Genomic DNA, 27132 nt, shown 5'->3' on the forward strand with positions numbered 1-27132 from the left:
CAGCGAGGAGTGTGGGGTTATATCAGAGTGTTACAGTAAGGGGTGTGGGGTATATCAGTGTGTTACAGTGAGGGGTGTGGGATATATCAGATTGTTACAGCGAGGGTGCGGTGTATATCAGACTGTTACAGTGAGGTGTGTGGGTGTATATCAGAATGTTACAGTGAGGGGTGTGGGGTTATATCAGAGTATTACAGTGAGGGGTGTGGATGTATATCAGACTGTTACAGCGTGGGTGTGGTGTATATCAGAATGTTACAGTGAGGAGTGTGGGGTTATATCAGAGTGTTACAGTGAGGGGTGTGGGATATATCAGAGTGTTACAGTGAGGGTGTGGTGTATATCAGAGTGTTACAGTGAGGGGTGTGGGGTTTATCAGATTGTCACAGTGGGGAGTGTGGGGTACATCAGATTGTTACAGTGAGGGGTGAGGTGTATATCAGAGTGTCACAGCGGTGGGTGTGGTCTATATCAGAGTCTGACAGCGGGGCTGTGTGTGTATATCAGAGTGCTACAGTGAGGGGTGTGGTGTATATCAGAGTCTCACAGCGGTGGGTATGGGTGTATATCAGAGTGTTACAGTGAGGGGTGTGGGTGTATATCAGAGTGTTATAGTTAGGTGATTGGGGTATATCAGAGTGTTACAGTGAGGGATGTGGGGTATATCTGAGTGTTACAGTGAGGAATGTGGGGTTATATCTGAGTGTTACAGTGAGGAATGTGGGGTTATATCAGAGTGTTACAGTGAGGGGTGTGGGGTTATATCAGAGCGTTACAGTGAGGTGTGTGGGGTTTATCAGAGTGTTATAATGAGGTGAGTGGGGTACATCAGAGTGTTACAGTGAGGGGTGTGGGGTGTATCAGAGTGTTGCAGTGAGGAATGTGGTGTTATATCAGAGTGTTACAGTGAGTGGTGTGGGGATATATCAGATTGTTACAGTGAGGAGTGTGGGGTTATATCAGTGTTACAGTGCGGGGTGTGGGATATATCAGATTGTTACAGTGAGGGGTGTGGGGTTTATCAGAGTGGTACAGTGACGGGTGTGGGGTATATCAGAGTGTTACAGTGAGGAATGTGGGGTTATATCAGAGTGTTACAGTGAGGGGTGTGGGGGTATATCAGAGTGTTTCAGTGAGGGGTCTGGGATATATCAGAGTGTTAAAGTGAGGGGAGTGGGTGTATATCAGAGTGTTACAGTGAGGGGTGTGGAGTTATATCAGAGTATTACATTGAGGGTTGTAGATGTATATCAGAGTGTTACAGCGAGGGTGTGGTGTATATCAGACTGTTACAGTGAGGAGTGTGGGGTTATATCAGAGTGTTACAGTGAGGGGTGTGGGGTTTATCAGAGTGTCACAACGGGGAGTGTGGGGTATATCAGATTGTTACAGTGAGGGGTGAGGGCTATATCAGAGTGTCACCGCGGTGGGTGTGGTCTATATCAGAGTCTCACAGCTGGGGTGTGGGTGTATATCAGAGTGTTACAGTGAGGGGTGTGGTGTATATCAGTCTCACAGCGGTGGGTGTGGGTGTATATCAGAGTGTTACAGTGAGGGGTGTGGGGTTTATCAGAGTGTTACAGTGAGGGGTGTGGGTTATATCAGAGTGTTACAGTGAGGAATGTGGGGTTATATCAGAGTGTTACAGTGAGAAATGTGGGGTTATATCAGTGTTACAGTGAGGGGTGTGGGAGTATATCAGAGTGTTACAGTGAGGAATGTGGGGTTATATCAGAGTGTTACAGTGAGGGTGTGGGGGTATATCAGAGTGTTTCAGTGAGGTGTCTGGGATATATCAGAGTGTTAAAGTGAGGGGAGTGGGTGTATATCAGAATGTTAAAGTGAGGGGTGTGGGGTTATATCAGAGTATTACATTGAGGTTTGTGGATGTATATCAGAGTGTTACAGCGAGGGTGTGGTGTATATCAGACTGTTACAGTGAGGAGTGTGGTGTATATCATACTGTTACAGTGAGGAGTGTGGGGTTATATCAGAGTGTTACAGTGAGGGGTGTGGGGTTTATCAGACTGTCACAGTCCGGAGTGTGGGGTATATCAGATTGTTACAGTGAGGGGTGAGGTGTATATCAGAGTGTCACAGCGGTGGGTGTGGTCTATATCAGAGTCTGACAGCGGGGGTGTGGGTGTATATCAGAGTGTTACAGAGAGGGGTGTGGTGTATATCAGAGTCTCACAGCGGTGGGTGTGGGTGTATATCAGAGTGTTACAGTGAGGGGTGTGGGGTTTATCAGAGTGTTACAGTGAGGTGATTGGGGTATATCAGAGTGTTACAGTGAGGGGTGTGGGGTTTATCAGAGTGGTACAGTGACGGGTGTGGGGTATATCAGAGTGTTACAGTGAGGGGTGTGGGGTTATATCAGAGTGTTACAGTGAGGAATGTGGGGTTATATCAGAGTGTTACAGTGAGGGGTGTGGGGGTATATCAGAGTGTTTCAGTGAGGTGTCTGGGATATATCAGAGTGTTAAAGTGAGGGGAGTGGGTGTATTTCAGAGTGTTACAGTGAGGGGTGTGGGGTTATATCAGAGTATTACATTGAGGTTTGTGGATGTATATCAGAGTGTTACAGCGAGGGTGTGGTGTATATCAGACTGTTACAGCGAGGGTGTGTTGTATATCAGACTGTTACAGTGAGGAGTGTGGGGTTATTTCATAGTGTTACAGTGAGAGGTGTGGGTATATCAGAGTGTTACAGTGAGGGGTGTGGGATATATCAGAGTGTTACAATGAGGGTGTGGTGTATATCAGAGTGTTACAGTGAGGGGTGTGGGGTTTATCAGAGTGTCACAGCGGGGAGTGTGGGGTATATCAGATTGTTACAGTGAGGGGTGAGAGGTATAACAGAGTGTCACAGCGGTGGGTGCGGTCTATATCAGAGTCTCACAGCGGTGGGTGTGGGTGTATATCAGAGTGTTACAGTGAGGGCTGTGGGGTTTATCAGAGCGTTACAGTGAGGTAATTGGGGTATATCAGAGTGTTACAGTGAGGGGTGTGGGATATATCAGAGTGTTACAGTGAGGGGTGTGGGTGTATATCAGAGTGTTACAGTGAGGGGTGTGGGGTATATCAGAGTGTTACAGTGAGGAATGTGGGTTTATATCAGAGAGTTACAGTGAGGAATGTGGGGTTATATCAGAGTGTTACAGTGAGGGGTGTGGGGGTATATCAGAGAGTTACAGTGAGGGGTGCGGGGTTTATCAGAGAGTTACAGTGAGGTGAGTGGGGTATACCAGAGTGTTACAGTGAGGGGTGTGGGGTATATCAGAGTGTTACAGGGAGGAATGTGGTATTATATCAGAGTGTTACAGTGAGGGGTGTGGGGTATATCAGAGTGTTACAGTGAGGGTGGTGGGGGTATTTCAGAGTGTTACAGTGAGGAGTGTGGGGTTATATCAGAGTGTTACAGTGAGGGATGTGGAATATATCAGAGTGTTACAGTGAGGGGTGTGGGTGTATATCAGAGTGTTACAGTGAGGTGTGTGGGTGTATATCAGAGTGTTAAAGCGAGGGGTGTTGGTGTATATCAGAGAGTTACAGTGAGGTGTGCGGGTGTATATCAGAGTGTTACAGTGAGGGGTGTGGGGTATCTCAGAGTGTTAGAGTGAGGGGTGTGGGTGTATATCAGAGTGTTACAGTGAGGGGTGTGGGTTATATCAGAGTGTTACAGTGAGGGGTGTGGGGTATATCAGAGTGTTACAGTGAGGAATGTGGGGTTATATCAGAGTGTTACAGTGAGGGGTGAGGGTGTATATCAGAGTGTTACTGTGAGGGGTGTGGTGTATATCAGATTGTTACAGTGAGGGGTGCGGGTTATATCAGAGTTTCACAGCAGGGGGTGTGTGGTATATCAGATTGTTACAGTGAAGGGTGTGTGGTATATCAGAGTGTTACAGAGGGGTGTGGGATATATCAGAGTGTTACAGTGAGGGGTGTGGGGTTATATCAGAGTATTACAGTGAGGGGTGTGGATGTACATCAGACTGTTACAGCGAGGAGTGTGGGGTTATATCAGAGTGTTACAGTAAGGGGTGTGGGGTATATCAGTGTGTTACAGTGAGGGGTGTGGGATATATCAGATTGTTACAGCGAGGGTGCGGTGTATATCAGACTGTTACAGTGAGGTGTGTGGGTGTATATCAGAATGTTACAGTGAGGGGTGTGGGGATATATCAGAGTATTACAGTGAGGGGTGTGCATGTATATCAGACTGTTACAGCGTGGGTGTGGTGTATATCAGAATGTTACAGTGAGGAGTGTGGGGTTATATCAGAGTGTTACAGTGAGGGGTGTGGGATATATCAGAGTGTTACAGTGAGGGTGTGGTGTATATCAGAGTGTTACAGTGAGGGGTGTGGGGTTTATCAGATTGTCACAGCGGGGAGTGTGGGGTACATCAGATTGTTACAGTGAGGGGTGAGGTGTGTATCAGAGTGTCACAGCGGTGGGTGTGGTCTATATCAGAGTCTGACAGCGGGGCTGTGTGTGTATATCAGAGTGCTACAGTGAGGGGTGTGGTGTATATCAGAGTCTCACAGCGGTGGGTATGGGTGTATATCAGAGTGTTACAGTGAGGGGTGTGGGGTATATCAGAGTGTTACAGTGAGGAATGTGGGGTTATATCAGAGTGTTACAGTGAGGGGTGTGGGGTTATATCAGAGCGTTACAGTGAGGTGTGTGGGGTTTATCAGAGTGTTATAATGAGGTGAGTGGGGTACATCAGAGAGTTACAGTGAGGGGTGTGGGGTGTATCAGAGTGTTGCAGTGAGGAATGTGGTGTTATATCAGAGTGTTACAGTGAGGGGTGTGGGGATATATCAGATTGTTACAGTGAGGAGTGTGGGGTTATATCAGTGTTACAGTGCGGGGTGTGGGATATATCAGATTGTTACAGTGAGGGGTGTGGGTGTATATCAGAGTGTTACAGTGAGGGGTGTGGGTGTATATCAGAATGTTACAGTGAGGGGTGTGGGGTTATATCAGAGTATTACGGTGAGGGGTGTGGATGTATATCAGACTGTTACAGCGAGGGTGTGGTGTATATCAGACTGTTACAGTGAGGAGTGTGGGGTTATATCAGAGTGTTACAGTGAGGGGTGTGGGGTATATCAGAGTGTTACAGTGAGGAGTGTGGGGTTTATCAGAGTGTCACAGTGGGGAGTGTGGGGTATATCAGATTGTTACAGTGAGGGGTGAGGTGTATATCAGAGTGTCACAGCGGTGGGTGTGGTCTATATCAGAGTCTGACAGCGGGGGAGTGGGTGTATATCAGAGTGTTACAGAGAGGGGTGTGGTGTATATCAGAGTCTCACAGCGGTGGGTGTGGGTGTATATCAGAGTGTTACAGTGAGGGGTGTGGGGTTTATCAGAGTGTTACAGTGAGGTGATTGGGGTATATCAGAGTGTTACAGTGAGGGGTGTGGGGTTTATCAGAGTGGTACAGTGACGGGTGTGGGGTATATCAGAGTGTTACAGTGAGGAATGTGGGGTTATATCAGAGTGTTACAGTGAGGGGTGTGGGGGTATATCAGAGTGTTTCAGTGAGGGGTCTGGGATATATCAGAGTGTTAAAGTGAGGGGAGTGGGTGTATATCAGAGTGTTACAGTGAGGGGTGTGGAGTTATATCAGAGTATTGCATTGAGGGTTGTAGATGTATATCAGAGTGTTACAGCGAGGGTGTGGTGTATATCAGACTGTTACAGTGAGGAGTGTGGGGTTATATCAGAGTGTTACAGTGAGGGGTGTGGGGTTTATCAGAGTGTCACAACGGGGAGTGTGGGGTATATCAGATTGTTACAGTGAGGGGTGAGGGCTATATCAGAGTGTCACCGCGGTGGGTGTGGTCTATATCAGAGTCTCACAGCTGGGGTGTGGGTGTATATCAGAGTGTTACAGTGAGTGGTGTGGTGTATATCAGTCTCACAGCGGTGGGTGTGGGTGTATATCAGAGTGTTACAGTGAGGGGTGTGGGATTTATCAGAGTGTTACAGTGAGGGGTGTGGGTTAAATCAGAGTGTTACAGTGAGGAATGTGGGGTTATATCAGAGTGTTACAGTGAGAAATGTGGGGTTATATCAGTGTTAGAGTGAGGGGTGTGGGGGTATATCAGAGTGTTACCGTGAGGGGTGTGGGGTTTATCAGAGTGTTACAGTGAGGTGAGTGGGGTACGTCAGAGTGTTACAGTGAGGGGTGTGGGGTATATCAGACTGTTACAGTGTGGAATGTGGGGTTGTATCAGAGTGTTACAGTGAGGGGTGTGGGGGTATATCAGAGTGTTACAGTGTGGAATGTGGGGTTGTATCAGAGTGTTAAGTGAGGGGTGTGGGGTATATCAGAGTGTTACAGTGAGGGGTGTGGGGGTATATCAGAGTGTTACAGTGAGGAGTGTGGGGTTATATCAGAGTGTTACAGTGAGGGGTGTGGGTGTATATCAGACTGTTACAGTTAGGGGTGTGGGTGTATATCAGAGTGTTACAGTGAGGGGTGTGGGGTATATCAGATTGTTACAGTGAGGGGTGTGGGGTTATATCAGCGTATTACAGTGAGGGGTGTGGATGTATATCAGACTGTTACAGCGAGGGTGTGGTGTATATCAGACTGTTACAGTGAGGAGTGTGGGGTTATATCAGAGTGTTACAGTGAGGGGTGTGGGGTATATCAGAGTGTTACAGTGAGGGGTGTGGGATATATCAGAGTGTTACAGTGAGGGTGTGGTGTTTATCAGAGTGGTACTGTGACGGGTGTGGGGTATATCAGAGTGTTACAGTGAGGAATGTGGGGTTATATCAGAGTGTTACAGGGAGGAATGTGGGGTTCTATCAGAGTGTTACAGTGAGTGGTGTGGGGGTATATCAGAGTGTTTCAGTGAGTGGTCTGGGATATATCAGAGTTTTAAACTGAGGAGAGTGGGTGTATATCAGAGTGTTACAGTGAGGGGTGTGGGTGTATATCAGATTGTTACAGTGAGGGGTGTGGGGTTATATCAGAGTATTACATTGAGGGGTGTGGATGTGTATCAGAGTGTTACAGCGAGGGTGTGGTGTATATCAGACTGTTACAGTGAGGAGTGTGGTGTATATCATACTGTTACAGTGAGGAGTGTGGGGTTATATCAGAGTGTTACAGTGAGGGGTGTGGGGTTTATCAGAGTGTCACAACGGGGAGTGTGGGGTATATCAGATTGTTACAGTGAGGGGTGAGGGCTATATCAGAGTGTCACAGCGGTGGGTGTGGTCTATATCAGAGTCTGACAGCGGGGGTGTGGGTGTATATCATAGTGTTACAGAGAGGGGTGTGGTGTATCTCAGAGTCTCACAGCGGTGGGTGTGGGTGTATATCAGATTGTTACTGTGAGGGGTGTGGGGTTTATCAGAGTGCTACAGTGAGGTGATTGGGGTATATCAGAGTGTTACAGTGAGGGGTGTGGGGTTTATCAGAGTGGTACAGTGACGGGTGTGCGGTATATCAGAGTGTTACAGTGAGGAATGTGGGGTTATATCAGAGTGTTACAGTGAGGAATGTGGGGTTATATCAGAGTGTTACAGTGAGGGGTTTGGGGGTATATCAGAGTGTTTCAGTGAGGGGTCTGGTATATATCAGAGTGTTAAAGTGAGGGCAGTGGGTGTATATCAGAGTGTTACAGTGAGGGGTGTGGGGTTATATCCGAGTATTACATTGAGGGTTGTGGATGTATATCAGAGTGTTACAGCGACGGTGTGGTGTATATCAGAATGTTACAGTGAGGAGTGTGGTGTATATCATACTGTTACAGTGAGGAGTGTGGGGTTATATCAGAGTGTTACAGTGAGGGGTGTGGGGTTTATCAGAGTCACAACGGGGAGTGTGGGGTATATCAGATTGTTACAGTGAGGGGTGAGGGCTATATCAGAGTGTCACTGCGGTGGGTGTGGTCTATATCAGAGTCTCACAGCTGGGGTGTGGGTGTATATCAGAGTGTTACAGTGAGGGGTGTGGTGTATATCAGTCTCACAGCGGTGGGTGTGGGTGTATATCAGAGTGTTACAGTGAGGGGTGTGGGGTTATATCAGTGTTACAGTGAGGGGTGTGGGGGTATATCAGAGTGTTACAGTGAGGGGCGTGGGGTTTATCAGAGCGCTACAGTGAGGTGAGTGGGGTACGTCAGAGTGTTACAGTGAGGTGTGTGGGGTATATCAGACTGTTACAGTGTGGAATGTGGGGTTGTATCAGAGTGTTAAGTGAGGGGTGTGGGGGTATATCAGAGTGTTACAGTGAGGGGTGTGGGGGTATATCAGAGTGTTACAGTGAGGAGTGTGGGGTTATATCACAGTGTTACAGTGAGGGGTGTGGGGGTATATCAGAGTGTTACAGTGAGGAGTGTGGGGTTATATCAGAGTGTTACAGTGAGGGGTGTGGGGGTATATCAGAGTGTTACAGTGAGGAGTGTGGGGTTATATCAGAGTGTTACAGTGAGGGGTGTGGGTGTACATCAGATTGTTACAGTTAGGGGTGTGGGTGTATATCAGATTGTTACAGTGAGGGGTATGGGGTTATATCAGAGTATTACAGTGAGGGGTGTGGATGTATATCTGACTGTTACAGCGAGGGTGTGGTGTATATCAGACTGTTACAGTGAGGAGTGTGGGGTTCTATCAGAGTGTTACAGTGAGGGGTGTGGGGTATATCAGATTGTTACAGTGAGGGGTGTGGGATATATCAGAGTGTTACAGTGAGTGTGTGGTGTTTATCAGAGTGGTACAGTGACGAGTGTGGGGTATATCAGAGTGTTACAGTGAGGAATGTGGGGTTATATCAGAGTGTTACAGTGAGGAATGTGGGGTTATATCAGAGTGTTACAGTGAGGGGTGTGGGGGTATATCAGAATGTTACAGTGAGGAGTGTGGTGTATATCATACTGTTACAGTGAGGAGTGTGGTGTATATCATACTGTTACAGTGAGGAGTGTGGTGTATATCAGACTGTTACAGTGAGGAGTGTGGTGTATATCATACTGTTACAGTGAGGAGTGTGGTGTTATATCAGAGTGTTACAGTGAGGGGTGTGGGGTTTATCAGAGTGTCACAACGGGGAGTGTGGGGTATATCAGATTGTTACAGTGAGGGGTGAGGGCTATATCAGAGTGTCACAGCGGTGGGTGTGGTCTATATCAGAGTCTCACAGCTGGGGTGTGGGTGTATATCAGAGTGTTACAGTGAGGGGTGTGGTGTATATCAGACTCACAGCGGTGGGTGTGGGTGTATATCAGAGTGTTACAGTGAGGGGTGTGGGGTTTATCAGAGTGTTACAGTGAGGGGTGTGGGTTATATGAGAGTGTTACAGTGAGGAATGTGGGGTTATATCAGAGTGTTACAGTGAGAAATGTGGGGTTATATCAGTGTTACAGTGAGGGGTGTGGGGGTATATCAGAGTGTTACAGTGAGGGGTGTGGGGTTTATCAGAGTGTTACAGTGAGGTGAGTGGTGTATGTCAGAGTGTTACAGTGAGGTGTGTGGGGTATATCAGACTGTTACAGTGTGGAATGTGGGGTTGTATCAGAGTGTTACAGTGAGGGGTGTGGGGGTATATCAGAGTGTTACAGTGAGGAGTGTGGGGTTATATCAGAGTGTTACAGTGAGGGGTGTGGGTGTATATCAGATTGTTACAGTGAGGGGTGTGGGTGTATATCAGAGTGTTACAGTGAGGGGTGTGGGGTTATATCAGCGTATTACAGTGAGGGGTGTGGATGTATATCAGACTGTTACAGCGAGTGTGTGGTATATATCAGACTGTTACAGTGAGGAGTGTGGGGTATATCAGAGTGTTACAGTGAGGTGTGTGGGGTTTATCAGATTGTTACAATGAGGTGAGTGGGGTATATCAGAGTGTTACAGTGAGGGGTGTGGGGTGTATCAGAGTGTTGCAGTGACGAATGTGGTGTTATATCAGAGTGTTATAGTGAGGGGTGTGGGGGTATATCAGATTGTTACAGTGAGGAGTGTGGGGTTATATCAGACTGTTACAGTGTGGGGTGTGGGATACATCAGACTGTTACAGTGAGGGGTGTGGGTGTATATCAGAATGTTACAGTGAGGGGTGTGGGGTCATATAGGAGTATTACAGTGAGGGGTGTGGATGTATATCAGACTGTTACAGCGAGGGTGTGGTGTATATCAGACTGTTACAGTGAAGAGTGTGGGGTTATATCAGAGTGTTACAGTGAAGGGTGTGGGATATATCAGAGTGTTACAGTGAGGGTGTGGTGTATATCAGAGTGTTACAGTGAGGAGTGTGGGGTTTATCAGAGTGTCACAGCGGGGAGTGTGGGCTATATCAGATTGTTACAGTGAGGGGTGAGGTGTATATCAGAGTGTTACAGCGGTGGGTGTGGTCTTTATCAGAGTCTGACAGCGGGGGTGTGGGTGTATATCAGAGTGTTACAGAGAGGGGTGTGGTGTATATCAGAGTCTCACAGCGGTGGGTGTGGGTGTATATCAGAGTGTTACATTGAGGGGTGTGGGGTTTATCAGAGTGTTACAGTGAGGTGATTGGGGTATATCAGAGTGTTACAGTGAGGGGTGTGGGGTTATATCAGAGTGTTACAGTGAGGGGTGTGGGGGTATATCAGAGTGTTTCAGTGAGGGGTCTGGGATATATCAGAGTGTTAAAGTGAGGGGAGTGGGTGTATATCAGAGTGTTACAGTGAGGGGTGTGGCGTTATATCAGAGTGTGACAATGACGGGTGTGGGTGTATATCAGATTGTTACAGTGAGGGGTGTGGGGTTATATCAGAGTATTACATTGAGGGGTGTGGATGTATATCAGAGTTTTACAGCGAGGGTGTGTTGTATATCAGACTGTTACAGTGAGGAGTGTGGTGTATATCATACTGTTACAGTGAGGAGTGTGGGGTTATATCAGAGTGTTACAGTGAGGTGTGTGGGGTTTATCAGAGTGTCACAACGGGGAGTGTGGGGTATATCAGATTGTTACAGTGAGGGGTGTGGGTGTATATCAGAGTGTTACAGTGAGGGGTGTGGGTGTATATCAGAATGTTACAGTGAGGGGTGTGGGGTTATATCAGAGTATTACAGTGAGGGGTGTGGATGTATATCAGACTGTTACAGCGAGGGTTTGGTGTATATCAGACTGTTACAGTGAGGAGTGTGGTGTATATCATACTGTTACAGTGAGGAGTGTGGGGTTATATCAGAGTGTTACAGTGAGGGGTGTGGGGTTTATCAGAGTGTCACAACGGGGAGTGTGGGGTATATCAGATTGTTACAGTGAGGGGTGAGGGCTATATCAGAGTGTCACAGCGGTGGGTGTGGTCTATATCAGAGTCTCACAGCTGGGGTGTGGGTGTATATCAGAGTGTTACAGTGAGGGATGTGGTGTATATCAGAGTCTCACAGCGGTGGGTGTGGGTGTATATCAGAGTGTTACAGTGAGGGGTGTGGGGTTTATCAGAGTGTTACAGTGAGGGGTGTGGGTTATATGAGAGTGTTACAGTGAGGAATGTGGGGTTATATCAGAGTGTTACAGTGAGAAATGTGGGGTTATATCAGTGTTACAGTGAGGGGTGTGGGGGTATATCAGAGTGTTACAGTGAGGGGTGTGGGGTTTATCAGAGTGTTACAGTGAGGTGAGTGGGGTATATCAGAGTGTTACAGTGAGGGGTGTGGGGTATATCAGACTGTTACAGTGTGGAATGTGGGGTTTATCAGAGTGTTACAGTGAGTGGTGTGGGGGTATATCAGAGTGTTACAGTGAGGGGTGTGGGGGTATATCAGAGTGTTACAGTGAGGAGTGTGGGGTTATATCAGAGTGTTACAGTGAGGGGTGTGGGTGTATATCAGATTGTTACAGTTAGGGCTGTGGGTGTATATCAGAGTGTTACAGTGAGGGGTTTGGGGTATATCAGATTGTTACAGTTAGGGGTGTGGGGTACATCAGAGTGTTACAGTGAGGGGTGTGGGATATATCAGAGTGTTACAGTGAGGGGTGAGGGTTATATCAGAGTGTCACAGCGGGAGATGTGGGGTATATCAGATTGTTACAGTGAGGGGTTTGGGGTTTATCAGAGTGTTACAGTGAGGGGTGTGGGATATATCAGAGTGTTACAGTGAGGGGTGTGGGGTATATCAGAGTGTTACAGTGAGGAATGTGGGGTTATATCGGAGTGTTACGGTGAAGGGGTTGGGATATATCAGAGTGTTACACTGAGGGTGTGGTGTATATCAGAGTGTTACAGTGAGGGGTGTGGGTGTATATCAGAGTGTTACAGTGAGGTGTGTGGGGGTATATCAGAGTGTTTCAGTGAGGGGTGTGGGGTATAACAGAGTGTTACAGTGAGGAGTGTGGGGGTATATCAGAGTGTTACAGTGAGGTGTGTGGGTGTATATCAGATTGTTACAGTGAGGGGTGTGGGGTTATATCAGAATATTACATTGAGGGGTGTGGATGTACATCAGAGTGTTACAGCGAGTGTGTGGTGTATATCAGACTGTTACAGTGAGGAGTGTGGGTATATATCAGAGTGTTACACTGAGGTGTGTGGGTGTATATCAGAATGTTACAGTGTGGGGTGTGGGGTTATATCAGAGTATTACAGTGAGGGGTGTGGTGTATATCATACTGTTACAGTGAGGAGTATGGGGTTTTATCAGAGTGTTACAGTGAGGGCTGTGGGGTTTATCAGAGTCTCACAGCGGGGAGTGTGGGGTATATCAGATTGTTACAGTGAGGGGTGAGGGCTATATCAGAGTGTCACAGCGGTGGGTGTGGTCTATATCAGAGTCTCACTGCTGGGGTGTGGGTGTATATCAGAGTGTTACAGTGAGGGGTGTGATGTATATCAGAGTCTCACAGCGGTGGGTTTGGGTGTATATCAGAATGTTACAGTGAGGGGTGTGGGGTTTATCAGAATGTTACAGTGAGGGGTGTGGGGTATATCAGAGTGTTGCAGTGAGGAATGTGGGGTTATATCAGAGTGTTACAGTGAGGGGTGTGGGGGTATATCAGAGTGTTAAAGTGAGGGGTGTGGGGTCTATCAGAGTGTTACAGTGAGGTGAGTGGGGTATGTCAGAGTGTTACAGTGAGGGGTGTGGGGTATATCAGAGTGTTACAGTGAGGAATGTGGGGTTATATCAGAGTGTTACAGTGAGGGGTGTGGGGGTATATCAGAGTGTTACAGTGAGGGGTGTGGGGGTATATCAGAGTGTTACAGTGAGGGGTGTGGGTGTATATCAGAGTGTTACAGTGAGGGGGTTGGGATATATCAGGGTGTTACAGTGAGGGTGAGGTGTATATCAGCGTGTTACAGTGAGGGGTGTGGGGTTTATCAGAGTGTCACAGCGGGGAGTGTGGGGTATATCAGATTGTTACAATGAGAGGTGAGGGTTTATATCAGAGTGTCACGGCGGTGGGTTTGGTCTATATCAGAGTCTCATAGCGGGGGTGTGGGTGTATATCAGAGTGACACAGCGGGGGGTGTGGGTGTATATCAGAGTGTGACAGGGGGGGTTTGGGTATATATCAGAGTGTCACAGCCGGGTTCTGGTGTATATCAGATTGTCACAGCAGTGGGTGTTGTGTATATCAGATTGTCACAGTGAGCGGTGTCAGAAACAACAGTGTGTTAAATTGAGTTATGATGAAGGGATTAATGTTTCTAAGCGGATTGCTACGTCAGTGAATGAGTGAGCTTGTTGACAATCACAGTTTGGAGAGGCTTCATTTTAAATACAGACGAAGGAAGTAACCTCACTCAGAGTGTCAAACGTGAATATAAATAGGTGATGTTAGTCAAAGGATAAATAATGACCTCCGAATCATTGGCATTATTCCCTCACTCAGTGGAATGGAATGATGGAATTATTTTCACTTAGCTCAGTTTAACATTTATTGCCAGTAAATGGCATCTTCGAAAGTACAGGTTTAAAACAGCACTGACCCTCTGACAATGCAGCACTCCCTCAGTACTGACCCTCCGACAGTGCGGCACTCCCTCAGCACTGACCCTCTGACAGTGCAGCACTCCCTCAGCACTGACCCTCCGACAATGCAGCACTCCCTCAGTACTGACCCTCTGACAGCACGGCGCTCCCTCAGTCCTGACCCTCTGACAGTGCAGCACTCCCTCAGTACTAACCCTCCGGCAGTGCGGCGCTCCCTCAGTACTGACCCTCTGACAGTGCAGCATTCCCTCAGTACTGACTCTCCGACAGTGCGGCGCTCCCTCAGTGCTGACCCTCTGACAGTGCGGCACTCCCTCAGCACTGCAGTGGAGTATTTGCCTTGCTGTTTGTGGTGAAAGTTCTGTGGTGGGAGTTGAACTGACAATGCTCTGACTCCAGGATCAGGAGTCAGCCTCAGATGCACTTCCGATTTTCAAATGACCAGACGATTCAAAACATCAAATAAAGTTCCTCTCTCTCACTCCAGATTCACTGGACAGTGATCAGGAGCAGGAACCCTGGCTGATTTCCCCTCTCTCTCTAACCCAGGGATCACTGGACAGTGATCAGGAGCAGGAACCCTGGCTAATTTCCCCTCTCTCTCTAACCCAGGGATCACTGGACAGTGATCAGGAGCAGGAACCCTGGCTGATTTCCCCTCTCTCTCTCTCTCTCTCTAACCCAGGGATCACTGGACAGTGATCAGGAGCAGGAACCCTGGCTGATTTCCCCTCTCTCTCTCTCTCTCTCTAACCCAGGGATCACTGGACAGTGATCAGGAGCAGGAACCCTGGCTGATTTCCCCTCTCTCTCTCTCTCTCTAACCCAGGGATCACTGGACAGTGATCAGGAGCAGGAACCCTGGCTGATTTCCCCTCTCTCTCTCTCTCTCTCTAACCCAGGAATCACTGGACAGTGGTCAGGAGCACGAACCCTGGCTGATTTCCCCTCTCTCTTTCTCTAAACCCAGGGATCACTGGACAGTGATCGGGAGCAGGAGCCCTGACTGATTTCCCCTCTCTCTCTAACCCAGGAATCACTGGTCAGTGATCAGGAGCAGGAACCCTGGCTGATTTCCCCTCTCTGTCTCTCTCTCTCTCTCTAACCCAGGGATCACTGGGCAGTGATCAGGAGCAGGAACCCTGGCTGATTTCCCCTCTCTCTCTCTAACCCAGGGATCACTGGACAGTGATCGGGAGCAGGAACCCTGGCTGATTTCCCCCCTCTCTCTCTCTAACCCAGGGATCACTGGACAGTGATCAGGAGCAGGAACCCTGGCTGATTTCCTCCCTCTCTCTCTCTCTAACCCAGGGATCACTGGACAGTGATCAGGAGCACGAACCCTGGCTGATTTCCCCTCTCTCTCTCTCTCTAACCCAGGGATCACTGGACAGTGATCAGGAGCAGGAACCCTGGCTGATTTCCCCTCTCTCTCTCTCTCTAACCCCGGGATCACCGGACAGTGATCAGGAGCAGGAACCCTGGCTGATTTCCCCTCTCTCTCTCTAACCCAGGGATCACTGGACAGTGATCAGGAGCAGGAACCCTGGCTGATTTCCCCTCCCTCTCTCTCTCTCTCTCTCTAACCCAGGGATCACTGGACAGTGATCAGGAGCACGAACCCTGGCTGATTTCCCCTCTCTCTCTCTCTCTCTCTAACCCAGGAATCACTGGACAGTGATCAGGAGCACGAACCCTGGCTGATTTCCCCTCTCTCTCTCTAACCCAGGGATCACTGGACAGTGATCAGGAGCAGGAGCCCTGGCTGATTTCCCCTCTCTCTCTCTAACCCAGGGATCACTGGACAGTGATCGGGAGCAGGAACCCTGGCTGATTTCCCCCCTCTCTCTCTCTAACCCAGGGATCACTGGTCAGTGATCAGGAGCACGAACCCTGGCTGATTTCCCCTCTCTCTCTCTAACCCAGGGATCACTGGACAGTGATCAGGAGCAGGAACCCTGGCTGATTTCCCCTCCCTCTCTCTCTCTCTCTCTCTAACCCAGGGATCACTGGACAGTGATCAGGAGCAGGAACCCTGGCTGATTTCCCCTCTCTCTCTCTCTCTCTCTAACCCAGGAATCACTGGACAGTGATCAGGAGCACGAACCCTGGCTGATTTCCCCTCTCTCTCTCTAACCCAGGGATCACTGGACAGTGATCAGGAGCAGGAGCCCTGGCTGATTTCCCCTCTCTCTCTCTAACCCAGGGATCACTGGACAGTGATCAGGAGCAGGAGCCCTGGCTGATTTCCCCTCTCTCTCTAACCCAGGGATCACTGGACAGTGATCAGGAGCAGGAAACCTGGCTGATTTCCTCCTCTGTTACACAATTAATCCCATGCTCCCCCCTCTGCTCTCTCCCCCTCCCCTCTCCCCCCGTATCCCTGTAAATTTTTCCCCTTCAGGTATTTCTCCAAATGCCCCTTTCGAGGGTCCCCCTGTTGAATCTGCTCCCACCGCCCTTTCAGGCAGCGTCTTCCAGATCACAACAACTAGCTGCGTGGAAATAATCAATTCTCCTCATCTCCCCCTCTGCTCCCTTTCCCGATTCCCTTCGACCCACGTCCCTCTGCTTCCCCACCCTCCTGCCACTGGAAACACCTTCCCCTCGTTCCCTCGATAGGGAAACCACCCCCTATCCTTGGGATTTCGAACGCCTCGATTCAATCTCCCCCCCAGCCTTCACCTTCTCTGCTCCAAGGAGAACAGTCCCGGCTTCTCCCGGCCTCTGCGCAAGTTCCTCATTCCGGGGAACATTCTAGTGAATCCTCTCCGCACCCTGAGGAAGGTCTTAGTATTCCAAAAGAATGACATGACATTGGCAAAATGGCTAAGGAAATGATGAGGTGCTGCTGACAGGAGTGCTGTAAGACTGGGTAGAAAATGGCTCTGCTATTTTTAAAGCGAAATACTTAACTTGTCTCTTCTACCCACAGGACCGTGAATTGGCAGTTGAAGAACTGGAAGGTGAGTTAACTGTCAAATCTCCGAGCATTTATTTGAACAAGAGCAGAACTGCCTTTATGTTCAGTCGGGGACCCCGTTTAAAGAGGGAGTCTCTCCCTCAGGGACCCTGTGTAAAGAGGGAGTCTCTCCCTCGGGGACCCTGTTTAAAGAGGGAATCTCTCCGTCGGGGACCCTGCTAAAGAGGGAATCTCTCCATTGGGGACCCCATTTGAAGTGGGAGTCTCTCCCTTGGGGACCCTGTTTAAAGAGGGAATCTCTCCGTCGGGGACCCTGTTTAAAGAGGGAATCTCTCCGTCGGGGACCCTGCTAAAGAGGGAATCTCTCCATTGGGGACCCCATTTGAAGTGGGAGTCTCTCCCTTGGGGACCCTGTTTAAAGAGGGAATCTCTCCGTCGGGGACCCTGTTTAAAGAGGGAATCTCTCCTTCGGGGACCCTGTTTAAAGAGCGAGTCTCTCCCTCAGGGACCCTGTTTAAAGAGGGAGTCTCTCCCTTGGGGACCCTGTTTAAAGAGGGAGTCTCTCCGTCGGGGACCCTGTTTAAAGAGGGAGTCTCTCCGTCGGGGACCCTGTTTAAAGAGGGAATCTCTCCATTGGGGACCTTGCATGGAGGCAGGCTTGTATGCCGGAGTGACACCAAGACTGAAAGTCGCGAATTCGGCTCATGTTGGAATTTGGTGCACAGGGGGTAAAAAGTGTGGTTTAATGGGAATTATTCTGATTTAATTAAGTGAGTAATTAAGTTAACTAAATGACATAAGTTGGAATGGCAGGACAGGTGTTATGTTGCAGCTGTGGAATGTGGGGTACTTTTGGACACCAAGACGATCCATGACAAACACGTCTGCCGGAAGTGTAAGCAGCGTGAGGAATTCCAGATCAGGGCTATTGATCTGGAAGCCGAAATGCAGACACTGCGCAACAAAAGGGAGGGGGAGAAATACCTGGATACCTTCTGTTACAGAAGACAGTCACACCTCTTAGAAGAGGGTCATGTGTTTTGGTCAGCAGTGAGGGACAGGAGGACGTGACTCTCAGCGAGGCAGCTAATGGGACCGAGCAGACAGTGGTGGAGGAGCCTCGGGAAAGAGGTTTGAGGCGCTCACAACCTGTGTGGATGAAAGCGAGGTCTGTGAGGCGGATGAGCTGACTGGCCAGGGTACTGTGGTACAGGAAGCTGGCCAAGGAGGGGGAGAAAACGGGAACGTAGTGGTAGCAGGGGACAGTATAGTGAGGGGGATTGACACGGTTGTCTGCAGCAAGGAGCGAGAGTCCAGATGGCTGTTCTGCTTGCCTGGTGCCAGGGTTAGGCACATCTGCCCAGGGCTGGAGAGGAAATTGGTGTGGGAGGGGGAGGATCCTAGACGTTGTGGTCCACGTAGGTACCAACGGCATAGGTGGGAAAAGGAAGGAGGTTCTGCACAGTCAGTGTGAGGAGCTCGGGGCCAAATTAAGAAGCAGAACCTCAAAGGTAATAATCTCTGGATTATTAACTGAGCCACGTGCAAATTGGCACAGAGCAAATAAGACTAGAGAGATGAGTGTGTGTCTCAGAGACTGGTGTGGGAGAAGTGGGTTCCGGTTTGTGCAGCGCTGGCATCAGTACTGGGAGAAGTGGGGGCTGTACCGTTGGGACAGTCTACACCTGAGCCATGCTGGGACCAGTGTCCTCGCAAATTGTTTAAACTAAACAAGTGGAGTGAGGGATCAAGATTGGGGAGAGGTAGCAATTCAAGGTGTAGAGTCAGGAGAGGGAAGCAAAATAGGAACATGGGAAATGGGAGTCATAGAAGAGCAGGGAGAGAGAGATAAAACCTAGGAATTCACCAGCAGTCAAGACTGGGCGTTACAAAGGTAACAAAAAGACAAAACTAAAGGCTATCTATCTGAATGCATATAGAATTCATCACAAGGTTAATGAACTGACAGCCCACATTGAAGTAGGTAAATATGATTGTCATTATGGAGATATGGCTGCAAGATGGGAAAGATTGGGTCCTTAATATTGAAGGGTATATGACATTCCAGAAGAATAGGAAATGAGGTAAAGATGGAGGGGTAGCACTGTTAATCAAGGATGGCATTGGTGCAATAGTTAGAGATGACCTGGGTTCAGGAGATCAGGATGTAGAATCGGTTTGGGTGGAGATGAGTAACAGCAGAGGAAGAAGTCACTGGTGGGAGTGGTCTATAGCCCCCCTAACAGTAACCACAATTTTTTTTAAATTCATTCATGGGATGTGGGCTTCACTGGCTGGGCCCAGCTTTTATTGCCCATCCCTAATTGCCCCTTGAGAAGGTGGTGGTGAGCTGCCTTCTTGAATCGCTGCAGTCCCGTGTGGTGTAGGTATATCCACAGTGCTGTTAGGGAGGGAGTTCAGGATTGTGACCCAGCAACAGTGAAGGAACGGCCAATATATTTCCAAGTCAGGATTGTGAGTGGCTCAGAGGGGAACTTCCAGGTGGTGGTGTTCCCCATGTGTCTGCTGCCCTTGTCCTTCTAGATGGTAGTGGTCGTGGGTTTGGAAGGTGCTGTCGAAGGAACCTTGGTGAGTTGCTGCAGTGCATCTTGTAGATGGTACACACACTGCTGCTACTGTGCGTCGGTGGTGGAGGGAGTAAATGTTTGTGAATGGGGTGCCGATCAAGCGGGGCTGCTTTGTCCTGGATGGTGTCAAGCTTCTTGAGTATTGTGGGAGCTGCACTCATCCAGGCAAGTGGGGAGTATTCCATCACACTCCTGACTTGTGCCTTGTAGATGGTGGACAGGCTCTGGGGAGCCAGTAGGCGAGTTACTCACCGCACAGACAAAGTATACAAGAAGAAATATTGGGGGCATGTAATAAAGCGACTGAAATAATCATGGGTGATTATAATCTACACATAAACTGGAAAAATCAGATTGACAGTAGTAGCCTGGATGAGGAGTTCATAGAATGTTTTCGAGATAGTTTGGAGAGCAGCACATTCTGGAACCAACCAGAGAGCAGGTTATATTAGAGTTGGTATTGTGTAACGTGACAGGAATTAATTAATGACTTCAGAGTAAAGGCACCCCTGGGTAGCAGTGACCACAATATGATTGAATTTTGCATCCAGTTTGAAAGGGAGAAGAGTGGGTCTAAGACTAGTATCTTAAACTGAAATAAGGGCAACTATGTGGGTGTGAAAGCTGAGCTAGCTGAAGTGAACTGGGAAACTAGACTAGGGGATAGATCAATAGAGAAGCAGCGACAGATATTGAAGGGGATATTTCAGAGTATGCAGAATAAGTACATTCCTACTATAAAGAAAAATTCTAAGGGGAGGACCCACCATCTGTGGTTAACTAGACATGTTAAGGAAAGCATCAAACTTAAAGGACAAAGCAAACAACTCCGCAAAGATGAGTGGAAGGACAGATGATTGGACAGAATATAAAGAACGACAGAGAATGACTAAAAGGTTAATCAGGAGAAAGAAATTAGAGTTTGAGAGGAAGCAAGCTAGAAATGTAAAAACGGATAGCAAGAGTTTCCACAGGTATTTAAACAGGAAAAGAGTAAATAAAGTGAGTGTTGGTCATCTAGAGAGTGACAGTGGAGAGTTAATGGTAGATAATAAGGAAATGGTGAATGGAATGAACAAATATTTTGCTTCTGTCTTCACTATAGAGGATACATTAAACATTCCAGTAATAGCTGCAAATCAGGAGGTGGGAGGGAGGAACTTGGTGAAATTCCAAACACTAGGGGAGCAGTACTGAGCAAACTGATGGAGCTGCGGGCTGACAAATCTCCGGGTCCCGATGGACTTCATCCCAGGGTCTTAAAAGAGGTGGTGAATGAGGTAGTCGATGCGCTGGTGTTAATTTTCCAAAATTCGATAGATTCTGGAAAGGTTCCATCAGACTGGAAAGTAGCAAATATAATCCCTCTATTCAAGAAGGGAGAGGGGCAGAAAACAGGAAACTATAGGCCAATTAGCTTGACGTCTGTCATTGGGGAGGTGTTAGAGTCAATCATGAAAGAGGTTCTCACTGGGCACTTAGAAAAGCTAACAGTAATCAGGAAGAGTCAGCATGGTTTTGAGAAAGGAAAATCATGTTTAATTAATTTATTGGAGTTTTTTTGAAGGAGTAACATGCACAGTGGATAAAGGGGAGCCTGTAGATGTGCTGTACTTGGATTTCCAGAAGGCATTTGATAAGGTGCCACATCAAAGATTATTATGGAAAGTAAAAGCTCATGGAGTAGGGGGTAACATATTAGCCTGGATAGAGGATTGGCTGGCTGGCAGAAAGCAGAGAGTAGGCATAAATGGGTCTTTTTCTGCTTGGCAGGATGTGACGAGTGGAGTCCCACAGGGGTCTGTACTGGGTTCTCAACTCTTCACAATTTACATCAATGACTTAGATGAGGGGAGTGAAGACATGAATAAATTTACAGATGACACAAAGATAGGAGGAAAGTATGTTGTGAAGAGGACATGAGGAGGTTGTAGACAGAGATAGATATATTTAGTGAGTGGGCAAAAATTCTGGCAGATGGAGTTTAATATGGGAAAATGTGTAGTTGTTCACTTTGGCAGGAAGAACAAAAAAGCAGAGTATTAATTAAATGGAGAAGGGCTGCAGAATTCTGAGGTGCAGAGGGATCTAGGTGATATAGTGCATGAGTCACGAATAGTTACTATGCAGGTTCAGCAAGTGATTGAGAAGGCTAATGGAATGCTGTCCTTTATTACGAGAGGGATTGAACATAAAAGTAAGGATATTATGTTTCAGTTGTACAGGGCACTGGTGAGACCACATCTGTGTGCAGATCTGATCTCCTTATTTAAGGAAGGATGTAAATGTATTGGAAGTGGTTCAGAGGGGGTTTACTAGATCGATACTTGGAATGAGTGGGTTGTCTTAAGAGGAAAGGTTGGACAGACTGGCCTTGTTTCCACTGGAGTTAAGAAGAGTGAGGGGTGATTTGATTGAAGTTTACAAGATCCTGAACGGCCTTGACAAGGTGGATGTGGAAAGGATGTTTCCTCTTGTGGGTGGGTCCAGGACTAGGGGGGGCACTGTTTTAAAATTAGGGGTCGCCCTTTTAGGACAGAGATGAGGAGAAATTTTTCTCTCCAAGGGTTGTGCGAGTTTGGAACTCTCGGTCTCAGAAGGCGGTGGGGGCAGGGTGACTGAATATCTTTAAGGCAGAGGTAGAGAGAATCTTATTGGGCAAGGGGGTCAAAGGTTATCGGGGGAGGGGAGCAGATGGGAATGTGGAACTCGAAATGCAAGGTGATAAGCCTTTGAATGACGGACAGGTTCGAGGGGCCGAATGGCCTACTTCTGCTCCTGTTTCTTATGTTTGTTTGTTTGAGCCTGTTTAAACAGCGAATACACTTCACAGTCTCCGACCTTTCACTAATTTGTGACCATTGTGTTATCCTGTCACAGAGATATCTGAAGCATTTAAGGAGTTTGACACAGATCAGGATGGTTACATCAGCTACAAGGACCTTGGGGAATGCATGAGGACCATGGGATACATGCCTACAGAAATGGAACTGCTGGAAGTCAGTCAGCAAATTAAAATGAGACGTAGGTACAAATTCACACCGTCCTCATCAAACACTCCCAGGACAGGTACAGCACGGGGTTAGATACAGAGTAAAGCACCCTCTACACTGTCCCCATCAAACACTCCCAGGACAGGTACAGCACGGGGTTAGATACAGGGTAAAGCTCCCCTCGGGTCTCACGGGTGCCTGACTGATGTTCACCGGGTTGTGTGTTTGTTTCTTTTCCAGTTGGCGGACGTTTGGGTCTCGAAGATTTTGTTGAGTTAATGGCACCAAAACTGTTGCAGGAGACAGCTCACATGGTGGGAGTACGGGAGCTAAAATTCGCCTTTAAAGAGGTTCGTGCTGTAGTCTCATTTCTGATTACATCAGCCATCCAGTGTAATGAGTAACCTGGTTAAACCCGTGGTCTCGGGAGCCCTGATCTAGGCAGGTGACTGAATTGAGCTTCGATTCACCCACCACACCAGCGCCCACCATCAGTTCAGATTGGCCGAGTTCAACTGGATTCTTCGAATCGTACACTGGTGACAGCTCAAGAGGAGGCCACTCAGCCCATTATAGCTGTGCTGGCTCTCTGAAGGAGGAACTAACCTATTCCCTCTCCCCTCGCCTTCTCCCCGTAACCCTGCACATTATCCCCTTTCAGATAATGATCCGATTCCCTTCCCAAAGCCTCAATTGACCCTGTCTCCCCGACACTCTCAGTCCATTCCAGATCCTAACCACTCGATTGACCCTGTCTCCCCCACACTCTCAGACAGTGCGTTCCAGATCCTAACCACTCGATTGACCGTCTCCCCCACACTCTCAGACAGTCCATTCCAGATCCTAACCACTCGATTGACCCTGTCACCCCCACACTCTCAGACAGTGCGTTCCAGATCCTAACCACTCGATTGACCCTGTCTCCCCCACACTCTCAGACAGTGCGTTCCAGATCCTAACCACTCGATTGACCCTGTCTCCCTCACACTCTCAGACAGTGCGTTCCAGATCCTAACCACTCGATTGACCGTCTCCACCACACTCTCAGTCCATTCCAGATCCTAACCACTCGATTGACCCTGTCACCCCCACACTCTCAGTGCATTCCAGATCCTAACCACTCGATTGACCCTGTCTCCCTCACACTCTCAGACAGTGCGTTCCAGATCCTAACCACTCGATTGACCCTGTCTCCACCACACTCTCAGTGCGTTCCAGATCCTAACCACTCGATTGACCCTGTCTCCCCCACGCTCTCAGACAGTACGTTCCAGACCCTAACCACTCGCTGTGTGATAAAGTTTCTCATGTCGCTGTTGCTTCTTTCACCAATCATCTTAAATCTGTGTCCCTCTGGTTCTCGATCCTTCCACCAATAGGAACAGTTTCTCTCTATCGACTCTGTCCAGACCCCTCATGATTTTGAACACCTCGATCAAATCTCCTCTCAACCTTCTCTCCTCCAAGGAGAACAGTCCCGGCTTCTCCAATCTCTCCACGTCACTCAAGTTCCTCATCCCTGGAACCATTCTTGTGAATCTTTTCCACACTCTCTCTCTAAAGCCTTCACATCCTTCCTAAAGTGCGGAGCCCAGAACTGGACACAATACTCCAGTTGGGATTGAACCAGTGTTTTATGCACGTTTAACACAACCTCCCTGTTCTTGAACTCTGTGCCCCTATTAATAAAGCCCAGGATGCTGTCTGCTTTATTACCCGCTCACTCAACCTGTACTGCCACCTTCAATGATTTATGTACATATACCCCCAGGTCCCTGCATTCCCTTTAGTATTGTACTCTTTATTTTATATTTTCTCTCCACGTTCTTCCTACCAAAATGAATCATTCACACTTCCCCACACTAAACTGCATCTGCCACCTGTCTGTCCACTCCACCAGCTTGCCCATGTCCTCCTGAAGTTCCACACTGTCCGCCCCTCACAGGTTACAATGCCTCCAAGTTCTGAATCACCCGCAAATTTTGAAATTGTCCCCCGTACACTGAGGTCTAGATCATTAATTATACATCGGGGAAAGCAAGGATTGCAATACCGAGCCCCCTCTGGAGCCTGGACAATCCTTCCTCCAGCCCTGAAAACACCCATTAACCATCCACACTCTGTTTCCTATCACTCAGCCAATTCCATCTCCAACAGTGCTGCTGTCCCTGTTACTCTGTGAGCTATAACTATGCTGACAGGTCTGTTGAACCAGTTGAGCTGGGTCAGTGAGCTGTTAGATTATTGTTAGATATAGACGGTTGACTTCACTCCTTGGTCCACTTTGGTACTCAGTCAGTTTAATTATTTTGAGAGATTAGGTATTTGGTTAGTTTGTCTTATTTCTCAAAGTGGGTGGGAGGGGAGGGGAGGGAAGGGAAGGGGAGGGGAGGGGATGGGAGGGGGGTCCTGGGAGTGTTTGAAACCCACGCTGCAGTTACAATGAATAACTTGTTCCAAACGCCTCGAAACAAGGAAAGGGAGCTGATCGTAGAAAATAATAAATCAATCTCGTCCAGGGCCAGAGAGAGAGAGACAGACAGAAAGACAGAGAGAGAGAGGGAGAGAGAGAGACAGACAGACAGACAGAAAGACAGACAGAGAGATAGAGAGGGAGAGAGAGAGACAGAGAGAGAAAGAGACAGAGACAGACACAGAGTGAGACAGAGAGAGACAGACAGAGGGAGAGAGACAGACAGAGGGAGAGAGACAGAGACAGAGAGACAGAGAGACAGGGACAGAGAGAGAGGGACAGAGAGGGGGGCAGACAGAGAGAGAGCAGGAGAGAGGCACAGACAGAGAGAGACAGAGACAGACACGGAGTGAGAGAGAGAGAGAGAGAGACAGAGTGACAGAGGCATAGACAGAGAGAGGGAGGGAGACAGAGAGAGGGACAGACAGAGAAAGAGAGACAGATCGAGAGACACAGAGAGAGAGAGAGAGACAAAGATAGAGGGACAGATAGAAAGGGACAGTGAGAGAGACAGAGAGAGAGAGAGAGAGGGACAGACAGAGAGAGCGGGAGAGAGACACAGACAGAGAGAGACAGAGATAGGAAGAGAGAGAGAGAGACAGACACAAACAGAGAGAGAGGGAGAGGGACAGAGAGAGGGATAGAAAGGATTTCTAACATGGCTCCTGGGGGTCTCTCTGCCACCCTGAGAGAGAGAGACAGAGTGTTTGATACTCTGACCGTGTGATAACTGCATGGCCTGAAAGAATGCAGCAGCTGGGCTAACAAGGAGCGAAACTCATCCTCTGTGACCTCCAGCTAATGGAGCGAGTAGCAGAAAAACCTCCCCAGCACCCCCACCGACCCCAGCGAGAACCTTCAGCCCCTCAGCAAGAGGTAGAGGAAAGGCCAAAGGACCAAACCACCTCCGGTGTCCGAGGGATACGTGTCTGAAAAACTGTACCGAGAGATTCGGAAATTCGGAGGGAGCCTCTCCCGATGAACAGCAGGAGCCAGACAGATTCCCTGAGCATCAAAACCCAAATTGTGAAGAGTTACAGAGCGAAACAGCACAGAAATGGGCCATTCGGCCCATCCAGCCTGTGCTGACTCTCAAAGATCGATCCAATTAATCCCACACTCCCCCCTCTGCTCTCTCCCATCCCTTCTCCCCGCCCCCCCCCCCCCCCAGTATCCCTGTAAACTTTTCCCCTTCAGGTATTTCTCCAATCGCCCCTTTCGAGGGTCCCCCTGTTGAATCTGCTTCCACCGCCCTTTCAGGCAGCGTCTTCCAGATCACAACAACTCGCTGTGTGGGAAATAAACAATTCTCCTCATCTCCCCCTCTGCTCCCTTTCCCAATTCCCTCCAACCCGCGTCCCTCCGCTTCCCCACCCTCCTGCCACTGGAAACACTTTCCCCTCGTTCACTCGATCGGAAACCCACCCCCCCTCGGGATTTCGAAGGCCTCGATTCAATCTCCCCCTTAACCTTCTCTGCTCCCAGGAGAACAGTCCCGGCTTCTCCAATCTCTCCACATGAACTGAAGTCCCTCAAAACCTGGGAACGTTCTGGTGAATCTCCTCCATACCCTCACTATTAAGACCTCCCACTTGGGAACACCACCACCTGCAGTTCCCATGACTCTCAGCATCCTTACATGGAAATATATTTATTTTATTAATTTCTCAGGATGTGGGCTTCGCTGGCCGGGCCCAGCATTTATTGCCCATCCCTAATCGCCCCTTGAGAAGGTGGTGCTGAGTTGCCTTCTTGAGCCGCTGCAGTCCCATGTGGTGTAGGTACACCCACAGCGCTGTTAGGGAGCGAGTTCCAGGATTTTGACCCAGCGACAGTGAAGGAACAGCCGATATATTTCCAAGTCAGGATGGTGAGTGGCTCGGAGGGGAACTTCCAGGTGGTGGGTGTTCCCCATGTGTCTGCTGCCCTTGTCCTTCTAGATGGTAGTGGTTGTGAGTTTGGAAGGTGCTGTTAAAGCAGCCTTAGTGTGTTGCTGCAGTGCATCTTGTAGATGGTACACACGCTGCTGCTACTGTGTGTCGGTGGTGGAAGGAGTGAATGTTTGTGGATGGGGTGTCGATCAAGCGGGGCTGCTTTGTCCTGGATGGTTTCGAGCTTCTTGAGTGTTGTGGGAGCTGCAACTCATCCAGGCAAGCGGGGAGTATCCCATCACACTCCTGACTTGTGCCTTGTAGATGGTGAACA

At 48.6% G+C, this 27132-nt stretch overlaps 1 protein-coding gene across 1 annotated transcript in view; it reads left to right on the forward strand.

Moving 5' to 3' along the window:
* The window catches only part of LOC121269339 (calcium-binding protein 2-like), a 33161-nt gene that overhangs the window by 981 nt on the left and 5048 nt on the right, over positions 1 to 27132 (forward strand). Inside the window, exons 2-4 of the mRNA XM_041173889.1 lie at positions 16854 to 16916; positions 22342 to 22485; positions 22695 to 22804. Of these exons, the coding sequence (XP_041029823.1) occupies positions 16854 to 16916; positions 22342 to 22485; positions 22695 to 22804 (317 nt within the window). The remainder of the gene's footprint in view (positions 1 to 16853; positions 16917 to 22341; positions 22486 to 22694; positions 22805 to 27132) is intronic.

The sequence above is a fragment of the Carcharodon carcharias genome, chromosome 24 (genome assembly GCF_017639515.1).
Source record: "Carcharodon carcharias isolate sCarCar2 chromosome 24, sCarCar2.pri, whole genome shotgun sequence".
NCBI classification, from domain to species: Eukaryota; Metazoa; Chordata; class Chondrichthyes; order Lamniformes; family Lamnidae; genus Carcharodon; species Carcharodon carcharias.